The sequence below is a fragment of the Myxocyprinus asiaticus genome, chromosome 17 (genome assembly GCF_019703515.2).
Source record: "Myxocyprinus asiaticus isolate MX2 ecotype Aquarium Trade chromosome 17, UBuf_Myxa_2, whole genome shotgun sequence".
Classification (NCBI taxonomy): domain Eukaryota; kingdom Metazoa; phylum Chordata; class Actinopteri; order Cypriniformes; family Catostomidae; genus Myxocyprinus; species Myxocyprinus asiaticus.
Genome location: NC_059360.1, coordinates 14,657,505 through 14,671,515, shown reverse-complemented (window position 1 = coordinate 14,671,515; position 14,011 = coordinate 14,657,505). Strand labels below are relative to the sequence as shown.

The 14,011-nt window shown below is 36.6% G+C and overlaps 1 protein-coding gene across 1 annotated transcript; it reads right to left on the bottom strand.

Annotated features, from left to right (window-relative positions):
- Positions 1 to 225: 225 nt before the first annotated feature.
- LOC127454885 (uncharacterized) lies at positions 226 to 4,041 on the bottom strand. The gene is made up of 2 exons (XM_051722380.1): positions 3,442 to 4,041; positions 226 to 3,289 (listed from the first exon to the last, which is right to left on the bottom strand). The coding sequence occupies exons 1-2, from the start codon at positions 3,560 to 3,562 to the stop codon at positions 2,784 to 2,786; spliced, it is 627 nt and encodes a 208-aa protein (XP_051578340.1). The 5' UTR covers positions 3,563 to 4,041; the 3' UTR covers positions 226 to 2,783.
- Positions 4,042 to 14,011: the final 9,970 nt, after the last annotated feature.

The window sequence follows — 14,011 nt, the reverse complement described above, 5'->3', positions numbered from 1 at the left end:
TAAATATCTGTAAAATAAATAAATGCAGAAATAATTAAGGGAATATATAAATGTGGAAATAAATTAATACAATTATACATAAATAAGGAAATAAAAGTATAAATGCTTATGTCAGATTGTAACATTTATTTATGTATTTATATGTACACTTTTTTTCATATATTTATTTGCGAATATATTTATATATTTATATATTTTTTAATAATGCCAGTCCTCATCCTCCATATTAACTAATGCCAAATAGTTGGTCAGAAAGGGGTAAAGTTCCATTTGTTAACATTAGTTAAGGCATTAGGTATTATGAACTAAATATGAACCATATCTTTTTACAGCATTTATTAATCTTTGTTAATGTTTGTTACTAAAAAAGCAATTGTTCATTGTTAGTTCATAGTGCATTAACTAATGTTTACATATACAATTTTGATTTTAAAAATGAATTATTATATGTTGAAATTAACAGTAACCAAGATTAATAAATGCTGTAAAAGTATTGTTTTTGTTAGTCCATGTTAACTAACAAATGGAACCTTATTGTAGAGTGTTACTCAGAAAGCTGTGGTCCCAGCTGACATGCCCCATGCTCCATCAATCGTTGAGTCTTAAGTTTATAGTAACTCTGATAACCGATGTGCAACGATGTGGTAACATGGATTTTACGTATTCTACTAAAGCCAATAATTTCAGAATAAGTCAGAATAGAATCAAGTTTAACCATTTATTAATCAGGTAAATATGTATCATGCCAATCACATAATTTATCAGTTCAGAAATAATCTATACAAAACATCCAATGCTCAAAGATGAATCTTAAGAGTAAAAGATGCATACCTGTGTTGCATGCAACACACAACACTATGGGACTAACCTAGCTACAGAATCCCCCTGAGCAGTTTGCCGGATTGCCTTAAATATCCAGACCATAATAATAATTACATCAAATGGAGTCAATAAACCATTCAATTGATATTTAGAACTGACTTGGCTCCAGTGACTCAGGAGGTCACACATTCCTGAGAAGGTCACACCCTCCTGAGAACTGATAATCATTTACATTAAAGACCCCAGAAAGACACACCCCAACAGCAGAAACATAATTTCTCTAAAATCTCTATTATGATTAAGTCAACTGCTGTGGAAATGAGACCATTGTACCAGTTGTACCTTTGATACCTTTTAAATGATATCAAACATGTATAGTTATTCTTTGTGTACATAGGATATGGTATTTTTTGTACATACAGATCTTAGGTGGGTTTGAGGTGATACTGTGCTGAGGACGATGGGAGAGAGGAGAGGGGGTGAACTGAGCAGATATGGAAGAACAACGAGGAGTGAGTTTCCAATATTTGCTTACTGGGGTGTAGTGTTTCAGGTGGAGATGTCAAGTGTGAGAGATTTCATATGTTGATTTTCTCGGAAGTCCTTTGTTTTCTCAGGAAGCGGTGCTCACTTAGTCCAGACAACTTGGCAATAAAATGTCACGTTTAATTTGTAACATGCGGGGTTTTGAACAAATGTAAATAACACAGGTAGATGTACATGGCAATAACATATAATCAGTATTGTTCCAGCTGACAACATTTAACAATTATTATATGTGTGTATTACACAGTGATTTTAAACAAATGTACATAACACTAGATGTGCATGGCAAAGGCATATAATCAGTATTGTTTCTATTGATAACATTTGTTTTAACTGTTAATTTTTTTTTTCTCGATTCTTTGTGATCACCTCTTAGAAAGTGGTGTAGCCTAAACGTCAACTGCAGGTGAATTGAAATAGTTTGTGAAAGTGGCTTTCATGTTATATTTCTCGTTTAGCAAATCGACATCAAACTTGTCATCACTGCTGCAGCTTGTAGAGAAATGCATTTTATTTTTTCAATCTACTCGCTAGAGAACTTGGTCGTCTCTCATTCCATGAACTTGTCAAGTAGTTCCTCTTCTCATCCATGATGGGTTGAGGGCAGATCAGCTGAAAGGAGCATTGTGCCACTTACTGTACAGGAGTAAAATTGACTGTCGATCAGCGCCACCTATTGTAAAGGTGTGGATGTGCTTACGCCGATCATTCGCCTTGTTTGTGAATGGGCCTTTCGTCGCCGATTCGTCTCTCATTATCACATCGGCGCCTTTGTGAAAAGGCCTTTAGACACTACACTTGTTATCATGAGACAGATGTGATAGAATTGCTTACCAAGCTTGTCTCTGCAAAGTTTAATCATTCAACTAGGGCTGTCAATTTAATGAGTTAATTCAGTGCGATTAATTATATAAAAAATAACATGTTAAAAATTACGCAATTAATCATGCCCCCTGTTGTGATTAATTTGATTAATTAATCAGCACATCATGTAATTAGAGTAAAAAGTTGAATTGACAGCCCTACTTTTAACTCATGTCATGACCAGCCCCAAAAGTAAACACTTAATTCTGCTTGGTATCCACGCGAAGATATGCGAGCGCTATGAGAGAAGCTTGTTCACAGTGGCACACGAATTCATGCGAGAACTTGTGTTGTTTTTAGTGCTAAACAGCTGTCAAGCTTTTCACTGAAAAATTACTTCTGGTTGTTTCTCACTAAAACCTATTTTGGAATGTGACGCACGAGTCACATAGACTACATTTATAATAATTTTATGTCTTTTTTTAAGCTTTGAAGTGAGTCACTATCAACTGCCATTGTACTGAAAAGATGGACCGCAAACTATTTTGGGCCAACTATTCCTTTAATCCTTAATGTACATTTCATCTTGTGCTTGAATTCTCCCAAGATGTCTAACTGTGTTTTTCAGAGTCTGCCTGGAACAAATGACTCTTTTTAATATCCCGTTCTTCCCTCTCACCTGCACATAATTTCATATATAACCCAGAGCAATGTCCATCCATCCACCTCTGTCTGTTCACTTGTACATTTTTAGATTTATGGTGTTTTTTCTCAAGCCCCCTCCAGTCTTGAAGCCATGCTAAGTCACAGTACCTTTGCACAGTTTCTGTCAATCCTCCTTCCAGATTTGTTTTGCTATTAGGAGACCACTGGGAGTTCTTAGAACTTTCCATCACCAGACCTCCCAATTTCCAGTCTTCTACCTCAGGAACAAATCCACCCGTTAGTGGTTTGTCAATCATGTCTTCTATGTTTGGGTCTGTCAACTCTGGACTTGGTTGCAGCAACTCCCTTACGTCCAGTATCTGACCCTCAGACTCATCCCAGAAGATGTTCCTTTGCGTTGGCCTAGAGACAAGCTGGACTCTCTGCATTCTTTCCATATTGTCTCCTTCCACTGGTACATTTCAGAAAATATATAAACTTATTTATATATGTATATCTTTTGATAATCACAAGGCTTAAATCCACAACCAAAGGAGGAAGGATCATTGGGACAAGTAATTTATTAGTGATAATCATTAAATGGAGGGAAACTAGCGGACTTACCTTCGGAGGTGTAGACCTTCTTCTGTTTCCCCCGTCTTTGCCTAAAGCACTTCTGCTGAGCTTGGCGCTTCTTGGTTGCTTGGCGACTGAGCATCGTCTGTGCCAGAAGAAGACCTTTCATGTGTCCCTGCGAAGGTCAGGAATGCTTGAATGATCCCAATAATATCTGCCCAGTGTTAACCCTTGTGCTGTGTTCATTTTGTGCCAACACTTTTTGTGTTCCTGGTCAAACATGACCGGCCCCACTAAGATTCTTTATAAATCTCTCATATTGCATATATTATCCCAAGATATTGCATTAGATCTTTTTTTCAACTTCTTTTTTTAGTAATTATGACAGGTTTGTACTCCTTTTTGAACATATTTTTAAAAAATACACTGTATATTTTTTATTGATAGAAGGATTCATTGAACTGAGCTCATACCAGGCTAGTGGGGGCACTCCCTGCGGAAAACAAAAAATATATATAATAATTACATAATACATTTATTATCACTTGCTTGATCTGAATAAAATATGTGTCATTTTAAAGCTTGGAATCTGGACTTCACAATGCATATATCTGATCCTACCAATTCTTAAATAATGCTTTATAATTGGCTGACAAATAAGAACTGTTTCGTTCTCATCATTTGCAAATTTGTTTGATTGGGATGCTCCTGAACATTTAATATTTCTGTGTTTTGTAGTCTAATCCATTCATTTCCAATGGCCAGTCACAACAAGTGTAACAAAGTTAAATAAAACCAAAAAATGTAAAGAAAATGGTCAAAAAAAATGTTTGTGTGTTTTCAGATACCATATGTGAACAAAGTCAAGGAATTTTATTCCAACTGGATTAAGTAAAAAAAAAAAAAAAAAAGTTGTCTGGGTCAAAATGACTGGAACACTACATAAGGGTTAATGTAATTTTGAGTGGCATTTGCATGTATTTGCAAAAATCTAGTAATGACTCTAGAAAATATTTCATATCTTCAAGTTACAGTCAAGTCATGGAGATAGGCAGCTTTCTACAAACAACTTGTAGCGATAGAAACATGTAAATTGAATCAAGGGCCATTCATACAGACAGTGATTCGAGACAAAGTGATTCATTTTCATTTAGAGTTGCTGATTTGTGGTGACATGAGCATCAGAGATGGCATTGGTGATGTGACAAATTTGAGCAGAGTTCAACTTTATACAAATGAGCAGTGATGCGATATGGCGACTACCAATGAGAGCGCAGACAGTGACGCTCGCATGATCTGCTGCAATGGACAATATGCCACTAGTGGCAAACATTTCTACAGTATACAGTAACCTGTGGCAACAAGAAGAATTTGGTGCAATGTGAAAATAATGAGTGGCAAATTTGTAGCATGTTTGCCAGAACTTTTGATTGTTGTAAGGGGGTTTAATCACTGCCAGTGTGTCAGTTTTAAGTAATGGTAATTTTTATTAGTAAGATGGTAAGTAATGATCTCTCAGCATTGACAACACTGGGATTTCCAAAGTATGGAGAGAGGTTCTATTCCCATTCCCTGTACCTTGATGGTAGATCCCAGAGATGGAGGCACCATGGCCCAGCCTACTTTCCACTCCGCCAACACCGTAATCAGATCCAGTGGGACCACAGGGCAAGGCTCAGTGCTCACCAGCTGTCAGTCATCTTCCTCTTTATCTACATCTTTTAGTCTCTAAGCACAATGACAAACTCTCATTCCCTGTGTTGTCACAACCCCCTTCTTTTATAATGTCGGTTTTTATGTTTTTATATATAATTAACAAAACTTAAAACTGTTTTTGCAACAAAATAGGCAAAATATCCAATTATGAAAGCTGAAATGAATGTGTAACGTCAAAATACAAATAACTATGTGCATGTATCTCAGAGCTACCGAACACTCTTGCATTTCTTACATTGTCAAAATGCTTCTTCAATGTTTTAATTATTGGATGATTGATGATTCGCAATGCGTCCCACCCATTTGAGAGCTCAACCAATCATCATATGAAGTAGCCATTTTGCCAGGCGAGACAAAAATATATTGATTGAAAGTCCAATATCTAGTAAGCAATCAGATCCAGAGCAAACAGTGCTCAGGAAGCTCACGTAGACTCCAAGAGAAGCACAGCTTTCGGGCGGGACCCAAAATTACACATTTGGAGCATCTTGTCCAGTCAACATTGATCTTCTGCTCCATTGAATGGTACAGGTATCTGCCATAGTCTCCCAATGAAGCACAGGGCATTATAAGATGTTCATCAACTGTCTTTTGTGGACATATTCAGGTAGAAAAATGCAGGCTACGGTACCTGAACAAAGCGCAATGGTGAAGTGTGATATTTTACTCTTTTATTCTCTATAAATACTGAAATGCACAAAGAGTAATATGCAATTTATATAGATTATTTGTACATATATTAAACTTGTCATTTCCGTATTTCTTATGAAATTTTAGGGGAAGCTGTGCTTCCCATGTAGTCTTAAAGCAATCTCTACTGGAATAAGGAGGAGTTAGGCAACTCGTTGAAAAATGAATGGGAAAAATCAAAACACTCAACATGGTGGCTGTAGAAAGGGATGTCCCGGCTTTCAATTAAAAACGCTATTCGTCTTACTGGCATCGGCAAGCCTTTATGTCAGTCCTTACTTCAAAACATGCCTGCAAGTTAGTTGGACCAACATAAACAATTGGTTCAACCGCTAAGTTATTATACCATTTTGTCACATTTTATTGGTGATTGACGCATGTTATTGAATTGTAGACATAAAGGTGCAATCAGTCATTTTTATACATGGCATCTTGGACTGACCCCCAGTGGCATGGATGCAGCATCATTCAAACACAATAGTTTCCAGTTACAGACCAAGTTCGGAATTGCACACTACCATACTACTCTTACTATTTCTGCCATAGACAAATATGGCAGGATTAGTATGGGTAGTATGCCATTCCGAACTTAGCCACAGATTCCATTGTAGAAATTCACAATTCACAGTCATCCATGATTAATTTAATGCATGAGTGAAAGTGTCCAATAAGAGGAAGGTTAGCCTACTGAGATTAAGCTAGTAGTTTTTTGATGGTCATGTGATCCTTAAATGGCATCCCCCTTGAGGGGACCCTTTCCATGTAGATTTAAACAGCTTTATAAGGTTACTGATATGACTGGAGTCTTCATCTCATGCGAGTGCTCAAGATTTGATACATATGTTTCAAAATTACTTATTCATTCATTTCTTAAAGACCTAATGAAATCAAAATGTAAGTTTTGCTACTTTTAGTCCATATCTATTAGCTTTAAGGAAATCTATATGCTAGTGTACTTGTTGACAACATTCTTTTTCAGAAGATATTAGCATTTAAAATCTGCAGTCTCTCACTTCTTACTGCATTAATCTTGTCTAGTCAAATGCTTTCTAGAACACAAACGCACCATTCCCCTATATCTGATCAGCACACATGGCTGTGTACTAACCCATGCTGATGATGCCTTCGCAGGGCACTCTGAAGGGAGCACAATCCATGTTGTAGGGTCGTTCCAGAATTCCCATTAATAATCCCTTAAAAAGTGACTTGTAAATGACCGTCATCACCTTTCAGCCCTCTTAAGCTCTCACAGTAGATTATAATTGTCCTTGAAGGGAATAGAGCACAGGGATGATCACTTCTGAATGGAACGTGGGTTACACTTTACAATAAGGTTCTATTCATTTACATTAGTTAATGCAATAGGTATCATGAACAGACAATTAACAATATATTTTTAACAGCATTTATTAATCTTTGTTAATGTTAGTTCATAAAAATACAATTGTTCATTGTTAGTTCATAGTACATTAACTAATGTTAACAAACACACCTTTTGATTAAAATTTTGTATTATTATATGTTGAAATAACATTAACTAAGATTAATAAATACTTAAGTTTTGTTCATTGTTAGTTCTTGTTAACTAATGTTGTTAACTAATGTTAACAAATGGAACCTTATTGTAACGTGTTACCGGAATGCGCATGCAGCAGTTGGATGCAAGGACATTTTTTAATGCAGCCGTTTTTCAGATATTTCTTGGTATATGTACAGCATGAGTAGCCTAAGTGTTTTTATTCTTTATGTTTAGTGTATTGTGATTTAAAACATTGATATATAGTGATGTTTTACTCACTTGATTCTCTTTCATCTGTACTGGACTGGCACAATGGCACCATTTTAGCTGTAAGCTAAGTAAAGTGTTTGTTTGTGGGCTGGTTATGTAGTAACTTGGTCAGTTTGACCATTGTTCGGTTCTCAAGTCAGTGTTAAAGCAGTCGGACTCTGTATTGAGATCACTTCTCAGTTTCACCCTTCTGAACATTTGCTCTTGCAGGTTGGATAAGAGAGTGCGTGTGTGTAGGCTGCAATGTATAGCCTATTGGCTATTTTTAAAAAAGGTAAAAAAGGTAGCCATTTAACAAGTCCTGCCCCAACTTCATGTTTCAGTAGGAAATTCGTCAACAGGCCAAAGAGAACTGTGCTTGTCAAAGCACTTTACAGGGACTTTAAAGGAGTACATTTTTTTTAAATGATAAAAATAAATAAATACTGAGTGCACCTTTAATTGGAAAACAGTTTTAGAGATTTTCTGTCTTTCCCCATCCAAATATATAGGTGTCCTGCTTACATAACTTGAAATAGTTGCCAAGAGCAGTTACCAAGATGGCTGAGTGGACTAGTGATGCATTCAACTCAGGAAGTTCTTCTTACTTGCAAAAGTGCAAAAGAATGCCACTTGAAATACAAGCCTGGAAACTTGTGCGTTAATATAGAATTTTTTGCCGAGATGTTTGTCACACACTAACATTCCAACACACCTAGGGAAATCTACACAGTTAATGATAAACTTTCTCCTTTCACCTCACCAAACGTTTGCAAATGTTAAGTACACAGTCTTGTACCTTTGTCCTTTTGTCTAATTTTCAGATACTTTTTTGCTTCAAATCAAACTTTGTAATGGTGTGATTAACCATAGAGCTGGTTGGTTTGGTTTATGGCTTAGAATTTTTTATGAAATTGCTATGGAAAAAAATGAATGGAAAAAATACTGCCGGAACCAAGACGGCTGAAAAAGTTGACGAGCACTGTTGCGTTCTGCAGCTGCAAAGCTAACAATTTTACATCATCTTCCGAGCATCGGGCAATGGAATGCCTTTATGGTTGGAGATATCAAGTAGGAATATCCATTTGACTTTAGATAGAGCACCGCATAACTTGCCTTAAACAGGACTTTGACCCAGAGTGCCGCTCTGTACCTGTTGTGTGTTGCTTGTGCCACAGTGCCCTCCCAGGCTGGGAGTGGAATAGCGGTGGACAGGCCCATCTTTCCATTCCATGCCCTGAGAAAAAAACAATGCATGATATTCATTAAAAGACAAGGCACTGATTACCTCCTGATCTTTAGAAATAACATTGAAATTAATCATTTCATCAAAGAAGATGGAGAAACATGGTTAAAGACCTCAGATTCTGCGTTTTTGTGTTTCATGCATGGGTGTTTGGAAGGATTCAAGTCAAACTCTATGGCAGGGGCCATTGGTTGCCATCCCTGTGAGTTGAATGTTCATGATTAGAAATGTAAACAAAGTTATACTGCATAAAAATTGCTGAACACATAAAAGACTTTCTGAAAGGAAGTATATGTTCACACCTTTGCTGGTTGTGGTGGGTGAGACTTTATAATGCTGTGACCAGTTATATAACATGCACTCTGGGTTCCTGTAGATGACATGTCACAACCCAAACACAAGCATGAATAAAGTAAAAATATAAGGCCATTTTTAAAACCATGAAATTGCTAGGTTGTTAAAAGCAAATGAATAAGGCATTTTATATTGTGTGTAAGGCCTACTTAACAGTCTTAAAGGTGCACTCAGTAATTTTTTCCTCATTAAAAATGTAGAACACCTAAAGACATGAATTGTAATTTTGTAATATATGTAGGAAATCATGACCACTCACATTAAAATAAAGACTCCAGTCATATCAGTAACCTTATAAAAGCTGTTTTAATCTACATGGAGAGGGTCCGCACAGCCATTTTAGAATCACATGACCAGCCGAATACTACTCACTTAATCTCAGTAACCAGTGGCGGATTTAGGCATGGGCAACATGAGCAGTTGCCCAGGGCGGCATCTTGTGGGGGGGTAGCACGAGGCACCCACAGAGAATCCCCCCCCCCCCCCCAACAACTTTGGGGGCGGGTTTCACCCAGGGTGCCGTACAAGCTAGAACTGCTACCGTAACCGTCCTGTTATTTGACACTTTCATTCATTGATTAAAGTGCACCTTTAACATAAAGTCAACATGAAATCAAAATTGACCCTATATGTGCTTTTAATACACATTCCTGGTCTAATTGGGCATGATTCATCTAAAAATGTGCTCTGCTTCTAAAAACAATTTTCATTTTCAGCGATGCCACCAATTCTTCTTATTTTTCAACCACTTCCCTCCAACCACCTGGCTCTATTCTGGTTTGTCACTTTCACCACTTTGCACGATCCAATAAATTGATGATGGATAAAATCCAAATCCTGCCCGACATTTTCTTGTAAAATATCCTATTCCACTGTTTTGTAATATGTCAAATTATGGTAGCAAAAAGGACTAGGACAAAGAAATGCTAAAGTTAAAACACACAAACTTACACACAAAACACTAGAAGCAATAATGTAACCTAATACTCAAAACTGGGGGAGACCAAATGTTGACTGACCATTAATCTGAATATTTGGGTGACATGTCCCCTTAAATGTCCAAATATGTTGGTAACAGCCCAGGTTAGAATGAATATGTTATGATCAGAGCAAGTAAACTGACCTTGCTCTAAATGGACAATGTGAGGCACTTCCTGTCTTCCTGTCAAAGGTGGCAGATGGTTGGTCTTCCTCTGTCCCAGAATGCCTTTCTCTTGCATTCCTGTGCCTTGAACAGCAGTGATCATCCATTGTGAAGTTGGAAGCAGTGAGGGCTCATCCTCCACTGCTTGACTATGAGATGGTGCAACTTGGCAAATCTTTGGCCTGGAGTTGCTATTCCCCATGGTCTTCCAGGCCTTTATATTCTCAGCCGAGATAAGTTTTATATCCAATATTAATCAAAATGCCTGACTGAGGAAACAGGTATATTATGGGACAAAGACAATAAAAGGAATCTAAGCTTTCACGAGAAAAGTTCTGTAAAAACCAGGTAGCCTAAATTAAAATGCAATGTTCCTCAAGGAACTACATTTGACCCGTTCTTGACCTGCTTTCTAAGGTGTAATCCAGGCCCTCTTCATTCCATGTTGTATCCAGGGTTAATTCACTCTACAATTTTGGATGAATCTGTAATATCGAAGATAAGTGTCCAAAAAATGTCCAGTTGTTCATGTTCCAAGTTGTTTGGTTAAGTTTTCCAATAAACAAAGATTATTCCTCATCTGTTTAAATGTACAACATGAAACTCTTGCAAAGTTGTGTTGTGAAATGGCAGGTGCATGCCCCTCTCTCTCTCTTATATATTTCTCTTTATAGTTTTGGCGTAATGAGGCAAGTTTCCATGGTGACTGTCCCCACAGGTTACTTTATAACTGTGTGTTAATGCTTGGACGGCGGTGAGGGGGCCCCGTCTCAACTCTGATTGCTCAGGCATGTGACTGCTCAGGGAGCCGTGCTTGATGATTGACAGAATTAGTGACAGTTTTCTGTTTGTCTGATTACTTCAGGTATAACTCGACTTCTGAGATAAAGAACCTAGCTGAGTTGCAATTATTGTGCAATATAATTACACCAGTTTACTTTACAAATTATTTGTTTTCTTTCAATGAACTAAAGTTGTACCATTTAATGACCACTTGACTAAAAAGTGGTTTAACCATCAAGAACAAAGTAATAATATACTGTATGTTCCTTACACTTTGAATATATGTGAGTGTACACATCTTAATCATTAAAAAAAAGGTTTTCAAGGTAAAGAGTAATGAATATCATGAAATTGGTAATGCTTTACAATAATGTTATATTCCTAACATGAACTAACAATGAACAACACTTTTACAACACTAATTAATCTTGGTTAATGTGAATTTAATCATATATTTATACATTTTAACATAAACAGTTGTATTCATTAATATTAGTTAATGCATTGTGAAGGAACAATGAATGAATGTAAAATGAATGAACAATAAACAATTGAAATTTTATTAACCTTAACTATAAGATGAACAAATGCCGTAAATAATTATTGTTCATTATTAGTTTATGATGTCTAATGCATATAGTAATGTTAAAAAATCACTGACAATTGTTTTTCATGTGGTAACATCTAAATTAACTGATTTTATTCAATTATATATATATATATATATATATATATATAATTTTTATTTAATTACAAGGGAAGTCGTCATGTTGTTTCTGAATGTTCCAGTACCTTGATATTAGCCCCATTATGTAGTTTGGTTCAAGTGTGCTTACTTTCTCCTATGACGCAACTGACAGTGTGTTGCGTCAGCAGCATGGGAGACACAGGTGCTACGTCTGAATATCCATACTTCCCTACTATATAGTATGCTAAAAACAGTACGCCAATAGAGTAGTATGTCTGAATCCTCAGTATTCATAGAAGAGTGAACGAGAAATACCAGGAGGACCTACTATTTCCGGCAAGATTCTGAAGTGTGGATTGCCTGGACACTTTACGATCACATAATCCCCCGGGAGCTGAGGAGATGTCATGTTCAAAATGCTGGATTTAAAATAGTGGTGGTGAACGGCGAGTCAGATGGCTCTTTTCAACTGTAAGTGTTATATTTTCCAAGAAATGTAAGTGCAGCGTAGTTCTAGCGGGAAGACTAGCAGCTGTACATCATCGTGCCATTAGCTAGGTAACTCCTAACCAATCACATGTAAGCCATTGCTTTATAAGTCTGCTCACAATCTATCACATTGCTGTTTCAGTGTGCTAACACGGCAACCTCCACCACCCCACCAGCACCAGTTGAGTCCCGTCCTGCACGGGGGTAGGCTCCTCGCCCCTGCCTCCTATCTCCGCCAGGATATGACGGTTCCGAGCACAACTTCTTCGGACCGCCAGACGGGGCTTACGCCAAAGAGAGACATAACATTTCTGTTTTACATTCATCAAATAAATGTCATCTCAAATTTCACTCAAGTCTGCGAGTCTTCCTGATAGAACATTGTTTCTTGTGCTTAAATGGTTCTTATTTTGCAAAACCAGATTATTTATTTTTGTGATTGTTATTACGTCATATATTCAGGTCACAGGTCAATTCCCACATTGAAGTATGTCTGGCATCTATTCATACTACTCACATACATGCCTGAACAACTTACTGTTTTACCGGCTGATAAGTGTGTCCATTATCAGATCCAGTACTTGGAAGCAGGGATGTTCTTGTCCTGTGACAAGCACAAGTGTGATTTAGAGGTTCCATTTTCCCTCTAAGATTACATTTTTACTCCACTGACGGTTAGGTTTAGGGTTGGGGTTTGGGGGAGTTCATAAAATATGCATTCCTCTTCAATGTATTACATCATTACAGCTAAAAACATCCGCTTTATAACTCGCTTTGGAGCATATGGAGCGTTATCGCCAACTCCCAGAGTAGCTGAACCAGTGGCCAATAATATGGATTTAAAGACTTCCTTTGCACTCTGTATACTGCCCAATCCCTTTCTCCCCTCTGCCTCATTTCACTTAATAGGGCTTCCCCAGTATTCTGATGACACTCAACCTGTTCACTCAGCTAATATCTCATTACATTTCCAAAATCAAGACAATACGTATTTGGACAATTCCTGATCGTCAAACAGTGGAACATGTCCACAGTTAATGTGATAAACTACACCCATGGCTACTCTGCTCAGGCACCTGTGTGAACTATAGGGTAACTGATTTCATACATCACCTTAAAATAACCTTAACCCCAATTGGTTAAAAATAATGTAAAAGTAATGTAAAATAACTTAGTTTTGAGGAAAGTCAAGCATCATTTGTTTGCAGATGCCATTTGGCTTGATATTTTATTATCTATGCAAGGAATTTACATATTTTTGTAAGAGAAACTTTTTGGGCCCGTAAAGTTTTAGTTTAAAATTGCATTAAAGGTGTTTATGTCTGATGCATGTATTGTTATGGTGAATGCTCTAGTTAACTTACATCACATAATTAATATTAATTTAATAACTATTTTAATAATAAAGTCTCAAGAGAATGCTGAGATAGGACAGTTCTCATGGATAACTGAGCATCTGTTTCAGTGTTAATTTTGTTCCTTTAAAACAGCAGTCAAATGGCAGGAGCTTTTGAAAGCAGATCTTTATTTTTGTCTTTTATTAAAAAAGGAAAAGGCTTATTCATTAAAGCATAATATATTTCTTCTACATATATACAATAATACTACTACGTTCAATGCAAATAATCATTATATTTCATATACATATATATATATATATATATATATATATATATATATATATATATATATATATATATATATATATATATATATATATATATGTATATATATATATAT

Excerpts from the sequence above, each read along its gene's own strand:
- LOC127454885 (XM_051722380.1), bottom strand. The coding sequence starts at position 3,562 with ATGAAAGGTCTTCTTCTGGCACAGACGATGCTCAGTCGCCAAGCAACC. Across the intron at positions 3,290-3,441 it reads GAAGGTCTACACCTCCGAAG|TGGAAGGAGACAATATGGAA; the intron begins GTAAGTCCGCTA and ends GAAATGTACCAG.